A 10,825-nucleotide genomic window follows, 5' to 3' on the forward strand; every position below is an offset into this window, starting at 1 on the left:
GGTACAGAAGTGCAGTTTCCAGTTCTTGCACAATTCAGTGATAGGACAAATGAACCTTGCAGACAGGTCACTAGTTGTGCCTTGGTAACTTCTTTTATATGCCTTCCACAACCAATACAAACTGCATGTGCTGTCTTTTTACATTGGATTTTATGCTTTTCAGTACTTAGTGACTTTGCCCGTTTAAGCTTTTTCTACATAGGCTGGCAATGACATTTCTTGATCCTGTTCCCATCCCAAAGTCATGCCAACACAGGGCATACACTTCACATTGTGCAGAGCCTGCGTGACAGATAAAATGAATAAAGCCACAATGTAACCCTCCGCCCTCGCCTTATTGATATATGCATTACTTATATTTACATCCATATTTACCTTGTTTACATTGGCCAGAAACACCAAGCTGGTTGCCCATAAATCTTTCAGCTTGACGGTATCTGTGCAGATCCGCAGGCTTCTTTGTAGTTTTAAATTCTCTCCCCAGACTCCCAGTAATCCATCTTTGCTCAAAGTTACGTAGCGGCAAGAACCTTTCAAATAAACTACTTTTTGGATGTTTTCCTTGTGAATTAATGGAAGGCTGCGAATATCCTTCCACTGGGGAATTACTGATGATTTCACTCGTTCATCTTTCTCGTAAAGCTCAAGCAGCATGAAGGATGTTAATTTGTCCCAATCAATGAAACCTTCACGACTCACATCTATCTTATCAAATAAATCCCCGTATTCTTCTTTCGCACCATGCCTCATGGCTGCATATGTTCTCTCCATGAATTCCTCCTTGCTCATACATTCTGGTGGATTTAGCTCTGGGGACTAGAAGAGGACATACATATGACAGCATTTTCAAAAGAGGACAAAAGCAAGTGGATTAGTGGCATTACAATGCTGTGTTATATTAGGAAAATGTGATAACATCATAACTCTGTGTTTGACATTTCTGTAGCCATTACTAGAGGTCGACAAACTCTATCACCAACTTTAGATTCTCAAAGTTGGCCAATTTAATGTCAAAATCTGAACATTAATTCTGCCACCTTTAGAAATGGCTAAAGAACTGTTCATCAGTGTAGGAAATGCAAAGTTAGCAAATCTATTCGCTCATCTACTTATCTCTTGCGAGACGAATAATCATTTTCTGCACTTTTCAATATATACTAGATTTAAAAAGTTATATAATGTCTAAAATAATTTCAGAGTTGCTGAATAATGGGTTCTCTGACAGTTAATTTGATCAATCAATCAGCTATTTCAATTCACGCGGTCAGCAGGGTTAGGGATGGTTGGTGTGGAGTCATAATCGTCTCAAATCCTCAGCTCAGTACAAACTTGTCGGTGGGTGATAAAGTCAAATATAAGTGTAACTTTTTATAGGGCGCTATTTTTTTTGTACAGAGCTCCTACTCTAGTACTGTCCCTCACATAGCCATAAGTCTAATTAGAGTGTCTCGGTGGCATAGAGCCCCCCCCCCCCCCCCCCCCCCCGTTTTCATCCAGAGTAAAGAGCTGCTACAAACAGTGGCAATGTCTACAGCTTCTCTTGGTGAAACACAAGGGATTTTGGCATCAGGACTTCTTCACTTCAACCATTTGATCACTGGGGGTGGGGGGGCTACAGTACAAAGTAGGTAGATGTTGCTGTGTACAGTTAATTGCCTACGGCAGCAGCCAGATTTGGCCTATATAATGTAAAGTTTTCTTTCTTCATCACTGCCTTCCAAGGGCCATATGAGGGCTTGTCTTTTGCAAGACACATTGTATTTTTTAGTGACACCCTTTAGGGGTACTGCTGTGCTCAGCAGAAATTCTACTGCTACATCATCATCTCCTGTTTTCTATTTTTTTTTATTGGCGCAGTTGCTATGCAGTTAGTGGTTCAGCCGAGCAGATTGCTCAACCCAGCATTGTTTGGGGAAAGGTTCCTCACTAGCTAGACTCTCTTTGATATTCCTGGCTTCTGCAGGGTTGGGGCTGGTGATAGTGTAGCTATGTGCATTTAAATCTAACATTCCATACTTCTAGTTGCTTTGTAGTCTAGCCGTGTTTTCCTGTCAGTATGGTTTGTTCAAGTGGGTGCTTCTGGACCTGTCTTTGCTCATAGCCTTGCTTTTTGTTTGCTTGTTCCAAGTTTGTATCTGCCCTGTCTGCTTCTAGTTTCATTTGATTTTCTTGTCTCTGGATCACAGTGCCCTCTCATTTATTTCTCAGTGAGATAAAAGGGAAAAAAACCTCAGCGCTCGCACCGTAGAATAGGTAGAAATAGAGTATACTGAAGAGATTAAGGTTATATCACTTACTTCAGGGAGGCGCCTTTAGGGAGTTTCCCTCTAGCCGCTCTCTCTTATGAGATTGTTTACAGCACCTAGGAATATTCGTCTTTACCTGGGAATCAAGACCCCTCACCTACTACATTTTTCAGTATCCTTCCAGTGAGCGCCAAATCCTTACTCATCATTTATTTCTCAGGGGAGGTTTTTCTGATAGGGCTGCCATTAAGGATATCTGAAGGTCATTCAGGGACAGAGGTATCTGGTGTCAGGGACAGTGTCAAAGACAGATTAGGAAAAGACTTGGGGAGAGCTAGCATTAAGTTTTGTCTGGTTATATTTCTTTTTTTATCACCATCTGCTCAATCTGACTGCTATAATCATCATCCAGTTACGATCACCATTCTGTTATCTGTTTGTGATTCCTTAGGTTTGCATTTATATTTCCTATTTGTGTTCATATATTTGTTTTTGCAGCTGTTCAGTTATAACACTATTTGGCCCCACTGTAAGACCTGGGGGTATCTGAGTACTAGCAGAAACCGTTAGTACCCAGTAGAGCTGACTGCTACAGATAAAGTCAAGTAGTGCCATCTACTGTCCAGCAGGTGTCGTTAAAGGTACTTTTAATGTATTAAATATATGTTATTTTAAAATAAAAATCATTTATTTTTGTCTCTCCATATCCTGAGAGCCATAACTTTTTTTTATTTTGTCCAAAGAGCAGTGTGGGGGCTTGTTTTTGTGGTGTGAGTAGTTTTCATTGGTACAATTTTGAGGCACTTTGACATTTTGGTCACTTTTTAATCAATTTGTTTTGGAGGTCAGATAAAAAAACAGCAATTTTAGGATTGCATTTATCTTTTACAGCATTCACTGTGCAGAATAAATGACATGTTATATTTATTCCATAGAACGGTATGATTATGGCAATGCCAATTTTTTTAAAATAGCTATTTATGCTTTATTACATTTGAATGCTAACAATATTTTTAATAAATAAATACATTTTTGTCTTGCCACACACAAAGACCCATAATATTTTTTATCTTTCCACCCACAGAGCTGTATGGGGCTTGTTTTTTTTTAGGAACAAGCGGTACTTTTTATTGGTATCATTTTGGGATACAACCTTTTGGTCACTTTTTATGCTGTTTTCAGGAAGGAAAAGTAAACAAATACAGCAATCTTGACATTGTTCTTTATTGTTGACTTCTTTTACAGCACTCCTTCTGCAAGTTAAACAACATAATAACTTTATAGTTGGGTTGCTATGAATTGGTATTGCTTCTAATTAGAGATGAGCGAGCATACTCACTAAGGGCAATTACTCGATCGAGCATTGCCCTTAGCGAGTACCTGCCCGCTCGAAAGAAAAGGTTCTGCTGCCGGCGGCGGGCGGGGAGCGGCGGGGGAGAGCGGGAAGGAACGGAGGGGAGATCTCTCTCTCCCTCTCTCTCCACCCTGCTCCCCCCCTGCTCACTGCCGCAACTCGATCAAGTAATTGTCCTTAGCGAGTATGCTCGCTCATTTCTACTTCTAATTTAATGAACCTTGGGGAACTGGAAGGCTCCAATAGTACTAAACCCCCTGATTCATCAATATAAAGCCAGAACTACAACACTGGCCCAATTATTGTGACACTTAACACCAATTTACACAGGATGATTAGCATTCAGAATCGTTAAAATTCCCATGCTCTCACAGGAATTTGAACGATAATCATCCCATGTAAACACATGCAGTGAATGAACGACTATTATTCAGTCATTTCGTTTTTTCATGCCTGCCTCCATTCACTGTCTGCTTACTGTGAATGGAGGTGGATGAGGGAAGTATGTTCCCCGGCCCACTCTGCCTGCATGCCAGCAGCACCTTTGTAGTGGTCCAGAGTTAGAATGTCTTTCTGTATGTGTTTGTTCTTCTGTGTGTTACAGTCGTGTCTTTACATGTGTACTGATGTCTGTGCTGTGTGTCAAGCCAGCCTATGTCAGTTATGTGTACTGTCTCTTTAACTGTTTAAGTGTGGATGAAATGAGTTATACTTGGGGGAGGAGTTAGAGTAGTAGTTGTAGTCGGAAGGAGAGAGAGAATGGTTGTTGTGGAGAAGAGAAGTGTCAGCGTCTCAAAACGGAGAATGTGAAGGTGTTCGGGAGAAAGGGACTGTGCAAAGAGGAGGCAGAAACTCTAAAGTTCACCCGAGCAGTGTCTCAGGCCCATCCTTGTGGCTATGGGATGCCTCTCCTCCGAGGAGTGCAAAGATCAGATTCTGCTCTCTTGGAGTCGGCATTGGCGAGTGCACGGAACCATCATTCATCTACTGCAATTTGGAGCACTAACAAGGACTGTGTAGAGAGGAGAGTGGGAGTGATTGAAACAAAGAGAGGAGGATCATAGTGAAGAAAATGAGAGTGGTTGTGGTATGTACCTGACAAGTACCGGGAGTAATCCCCATAGTCATCCGACAGATAACTGGGACTGTGGATGCTCAAAGCTTAAATGCAGGGAGAGTGAATTTTTGGATACAAACTTGTTGAAGGAAGAAACTGTGGAGAAAGTAAATTTTCTTTTGCCATTGTAATGCTTAAGACTGTTTGATTGAAACTGAAGTAAAGGAAATGTGTGCGTCTGGTTTAGGATTAACCCTTGTGGACTCTGTTATTTACTCTGACTATTACAAAGAGGTACTGGCGTCCCAAAGACAAAAGAAGTAGTAACATTCTGCAGCGCTGTTGCTATTTCCCGGGGCCTGCAAGTGGCTGGGCCGACTATGTTTTGAATCTTTTGGGAGAGGATGGTAGAGCCACCTGTGACATATCTTGTAAGTTTACCCCGCCATCTTCCCCGGCCAAAGGACTGACCCTGCCCACTACACTTTCAGCACTATTACACTGGAGCAAGCATCACTGAGACAAGCTGCCGGGCATGATTTCCCCACAGCTTCTCCCATGTAAATGGGGCATTACACAGGTAGAGTGGTGGCTATGTTTGTATGGGAGAGAAATATGTACCCTTTCACTTTTTACATTTTATGTTGTGACTTTGTGCAAATTAAAAACAAATCAAGTTTTTTCCCCATCATTCTGCACTTAGTACCCCACAATGACAAAGTGACAGCAGAATGTTAGAAATCTTTATACATAAAAAAAAAATGAAAGCTAACATTTTGCATTGACATAAGTATTCAGGCCCTTTGGTATGGCATTTATGAAATCTAGCTCTGGGGGCCTCCCATTTCTCTTGATCATCTTTGAGATGTTATTGCACCTGGATTGGAGTCACCTGAGGTAAATTCAATTGATTTGACATAATTTTAAAATCCACAGTGCTGTCTATATAAGGTCTCACAGCTCATAATGTATATCAGAGCCAAAACTAAGTCATGAGGAGGAAAGAACTGCCTGTAGAGCTCAGAGACAGGATTGTGTGGAGGTACAGATCCAGAGAAGGCTACAAAAATATTTCTGCTGCTCTGAAAGTTCCCAAGAGCGCAGCGACCGCCATAATTATTACGTGGAAGAAGTTTGGAACAACCAGGATTCTTCCTATAGCTGGCTGACCCACCAAAGTAAGTAATTGGGCGAGAATGGCCTTGGTAAGAGAGGCGACCAAAAACCCAATGGTCACTCTGGCTGAGCTCCAAAGTTCCTGTGTACTGAATGGAGAAACTCTCCAAAGGTCAACCATCACTGCAGTACTCCACCAATCTGGGCTTTATGGCAGATTGGCCAGAAAAATGTCCCTCCTCAGTAAATGACACATGAAAGCTAAAAAGCACGTAATGGACTCACTGGTATGATGAAACCAATATTGAACTTTTTGGCCTCAATTCTAAGTGTTGTATGTGGAGGAAACCAGGCACAGCACATCGCCTGCCTAATACCATCCCTATACTGAAGCATGGTGGTGGCAGCATCATGCTGTGAGGGTGTTTTTTAGCGGCTGGGACAAGGAGACTAGTCGGGTTGATGGAAAGCTGAATTGAGCAAAGTACAGAGATTTACATATAGACAATGACCCTAAGTACACAGCCAAGACAGGAGTGGCTTAGGGACAACTCTGTGAATGTCCTTGAGTGGCCCAGACAAAGCCCTGACTTGAACACAATCAAACATTTCTGGAGAGACCTGAAAATGTCTGTCCACAGACGGCCACCATCCTACCTCACAGAGCTTGACAGGATCTGCAGAGTAGAATAGCAGAAAATCTCCAAATCCCGGTATACAAACCCAAGACGCCTGGAGGCTGTAATAGCTACTTCAACTAAGTACTGAGAACAAGGTATGAATATTTGTCAATGCTAATTTTTTTTCTAAATTTACAAAGATTTCTAACATTCTGCAGAATGATGGGGGAAAAGCTTAAATTTTGTTTTAAATATGTACAAGCCCACAACATAACAAAATGTAAAAAAGTGACAGAGTCTGAAGACTTTCCGAATGCATTGCATCTACATGATATATGTCAGCTTCTTCCAGCCAAAGAGACTAAATGGTAGAATCTTAAAAATTACGACAGGCGTAGGGAACAATGGGGGAGAATTGCTATGCACAATGTTCCACAATTATGCTCAATTTGATCCAAAAAACTGGGATAGTTTGCATGATTAATCTTGCCTACTTTAATTAACCGTCTTCAAACCCTTTAGCGTTGCACGTGAACAGCTGGAGTAACCAAGATCAGTTTTAAAAGTTTGCGACATGAAAACTTTAAGAGGCTCTTGTGGCCAGTCATTTTACGGAAATAACAGGAAAACATTCCTTGTTTATCTCTTTTTTGTTAACCTACCTTAAACAGATTCTGAATTTCAGTAAAATCCTTTATGCTAAGCCGGTTTTCAATTGATTCCCCTAGATGTCTGCCACCTTCTGAACTTTCTTCACTTGGCAGGGCAGGAAAGCTGGGCTGTCTTTCAATAACAGGAGAGGTTTGGCTGTTCATCTCTTCTTCTTAATCAAATCCTTTGTGTTTTAGTATTCAAGTCCTGCATTATAAGTAGTGGCTCAAATATAAGCAGTGTAATTACCAAAAAGTGATGTTAGTAATAAAATTGGACAGTCAGAGACTTCTTGTTACATACCTCAATAAACAGCCAAAGTAACTTTGTAACAAGTCATGTTTGACAGTTGTCTTCAGTGGCTGGATTTCCTGGGTGTGAGAGGTTACGTTGATGGCTGTGCAGCAATGTATTCGTCTTATTTCCAGACTTGTTACTTAGCAACGTTACACAGAGCTGGACAACATACTGTGTCCCGTAACCGCACAAACACAAGTATACACTGCTCCATGCACTCATCCTGTACTAGACTAGATTATGTACAGAATGAATGGGTTAATCTGTCATATAGCAATATACTGTATAATAGTCACTTTTCATATAGCCCATGTATATCACATAGGACTATACATCACAATCTATATTCATATATATGTATGTTTTTATATATATATATATATATATATATATATATATATATATATATATGTGTGTGTATATATATATATATAGAGAGAGAGAGAGCGCAGTGTAGCTTAACTTAGTATATTACGCTGAAAAAGTCATATCTCCATGCAGTTCAGCCCATTATCCTGCAATGCTGAACCAGAGGAAGGCAAGAAAAAAAATCCAATGAGGTAGAAGACAATTTTTCTCATTTTAGGAAAAAAAATTCCTTCTCTTCTGTTTGTGATTCTAACATGTAATATTGTTACACTTAGTATATCCAGGCCCCTCTTGAACTCTTATAGTGAGTTCGGCATCACCACGTCCTCAGGATGATAGTTCCACAGTCTCACTGCTCTTACAGTAAAGAACCCCCTTCTATGTTGGTGTAGAACCTTCTTTCCTCTATATGTAGAGGACGCCCCCTTGTTGCAGTCACAGTCCTGGTATAAATAGATGAAGTGAGAGATCTCTGTATTGTCCCCTGATATATTTATACACAGTTATTGGGTCGCCCCTCAGCCATCTTTTTTCTAAACTAAAGAATCCCAATTTGGATAACAATCTTTTGAGTTTATTTTGAGACCCAAATTGTTACCTTAACTGGGGATCATATGACTAAGCTGCACTAAGGAGCTCTTTAGTCACTTATAAAAGATGTAATGTAGTATTAAAACATTGAACATCCTTGATATATACTATATATTATAATTTGTTATCCCCAAGCAAAAAAAAATATGGAATAAAGATACATTTAAAGAGTTTTTAACAAAAAATAACCCAAGTTCAAAATTTAAAAAATAAAATATTTGTCCTATGATAATTCTTTCACGGAGCCATACGGGTAGACCATAATATGGAGGGTTTTGTACAAGTTTGATTTATAAACTTCTGGGAGCCAAACAAGATGTATATTACACATACCAAATCTCTTTTACACTCTATAAAATACATCGTTGATAATAAACTGTGAAATAGATAAGACTTCAAGTCCAATTATATTAATATATATATGCCTCTTTTGGAGCAAAAATAAAACGGCGTATTATTTTTGGGGAAACATGGTATGTGTGTGTGTATATATGTGTGTATATATGTGTATATATATATATATATATATATATATATATATATATATATATATATATATACACACACATGATGCTTCCCCAAAAATAAGACACCATGTTATTTAGATTTTTGCTCCAAAAGAGGTACTTGGTTTTATTTTCGGGGGAAGTCTCATTTTACTTACCTAGCAGGCTCGGTCCGCGTCCTCCCGCTGCTTTCCAGAGCTTCGCTGCGCACCCGGCAGTCCTCGTTCGTCCACAGAAAATCACTTCCTGATTACGGGATTCATAAATCCCACCTCCAGGAGGCAATAGCTCTGATTGGCTGAGCAGTGCTAGAGAACCAATCAATGCAGCGCTCGATGAACAAATCACAGCCGTCACGTTGTGTAGGCGGGATTTATGAATTGGCTGAGCCGCAGCATTAATTGGCCAATTCATAAATCCCGCCTTCACAACTTGACAGCTGTGATTGGTTCTTTGACCGCTGCTCAGCCAATCAATGCAGCGTTGGATGAACCAATCACAGGCATTGCATTGGTTCATCAAGCGATGCATTGATTGACGGCATGCCACCGATCAGCTATGCCAGGATTATAATGGTGCCGCTGTTATATGTGCTGCTGGGATCTGTAGTTCTAAGCTTCCTAGCAGCACAGCCCTCACAGGGTTAATTGATTGAACTGGCTGGGTGTGATACTTCCTGCTAGCCAATCTCCTGGGTCTGTGCTCACATATAAACCCTGTTCCTGTGAGTCTCTGGCTGGTTCCAGAGTGAGCAGTCATGAATCCTTGTCTGAAGCTGGTCTTGTATGGTTTGGATGGATCTGCCTTGTTCCCACTCAAACCTGTGTTTGTAAGTAGGTCGGTGTCTCTCTGCTTCCCTAAAGATGGTTTGGACACCTGTAGTCCTAGTCTGCAATACATGCAGACCCTTTTTCCTTCCCCCTTTACAGGTGCGGCCTTCAAACGTCTTATGTCTTGCTCTGTGTCAGTTGGTGTAACTTGGCACAGTTTCCTATGTCAGCTTGTGTAGCTGACTGTCTGCTCTGTGTGTCAGTTGGTGTAACTTGACACGGTTCCCTATGTCAGCTTTTGTAGCTGATTGTCTATTACCCCTGGTATGAGGACACAGACTTGCTGTGAGTTTCAGCTGTGTGCATGTGAGCTCTAGGTGCAGTCTGTCTGGTTTGCACTATATGTTGTAGTCTGCTGTAAGCCTGTGCCTGCAAGCAGGTATCTGTTCTCTGCAGCTAGCTGTGTGCCCTGTTCTGTCCTGTTGTAAGCTTGCTGTATGACCTGCTATCTGTGTCCTGTCCTGTTGCAGCATTCTGCGTGAACTCTGTCTGGTTCTGCTGGGCTCCTGGTTAGTGTAGGGACTAGCGGTATAACCAGGAGCTGTGAAGTTGACCCACTAGCTTCCACGTTTTGTACAAAATGTCAACTAATACCTGGTATTTATATGCAGCTTATACTCTGTTACTAGTGGTTGCATTGTGGCTGCTGTATGCTGTGTTTTCTGCTTTGCTTATCCTGTTGTGCTGTCCCTGTCATGTGGCCAGTGTAGGTCTCCTGTTCTGTGGCGTGGCTCTTAGGATCAGCTAGGGCACAGTTCCGAAGAGCGCTGGGCCGCCCTCTTATTGGGGCGATGTCCCCGCTTAGGTAGGGCCACTGTCATCCCCCTTGTAGAACAGGGTCAGAAACCCATGTGTAACCTGTGTTCGTGCATCCCATCCACTGCTCTTTGGAAAGGATCGTGTGGGCCCCGTGCTTAGTTTACCCACACGATTGTAACAGCCGCAAGCTCAGTCCTATTGAAGTGACTAGGAGAGAGCTAAAGAACCATTGCAAGCCACTGAAGTGTATGATAGTCTCCCAAAGCAGAGAGGCTCTGGCAAACAGCTGATTAGTGGGGGTGCCAGGCATCAGAACCCCCAGTGCTCTGATATTCATGCCCAATCTTCAGGACAGGTCATTAATCAATATTTATGCCGAAAGGTGGTGTCCTTAGTCTTACTAAGCCCATGTTTATAAGATACCTTAAC

General features: G+C 41.4%; 1 protein-coding gene across 3 annotated transcripts in view; it reads right to left on the reverse strand.

Moving 5' to 3' along the window:
- Positions 1-7,438, reverse strand: part of WDR49 (WD repeat domain 49) — a 115,573-nt gene extending 108,135 nt beyond the window's left edge. For all 3 annotated transcript variants that reach the window (XM_066600714.1, XM_066600708.1, XM_066600698.1), the window contains exons 1-3: positions 7,348-7,438; positions 7,056-7,251; positions 376-816 (exon numbers count right to left, since the gene is read on the reverse strand). In XM_066600714.1, coding sequence (XP_066456811.1) covers positions 376-816; positions 7,056-7,208 — 594 coding nt within the window. In that variant the 5' untranslated portion in view covers positions 7,209-7,251; positions 7,348-7,438. The remainder of the gene's footprint in view (positions 1-375; positions 817-7,055; positions 7,252-7,347) is intronic.
- Positions 7,439-10,825: the final 3,387 nt, after the last annotated feature.

This window comes from Eleutherodactylus coqui, chromosome 1 (genome assembly GCF_035609145.1).
Source record: "Eleutherodactylus coqui strain aEleCoq1 chromosome 1, aEleCoq1.hap1, whole genome shotgun sequence".
Lineage (NCBI taxonomy): Eukaryota > Metazoa > Chordata > Amphibia > Anura > Eleutherodactylidae > Eleutherodactylus > Eleutherodactylus coqui.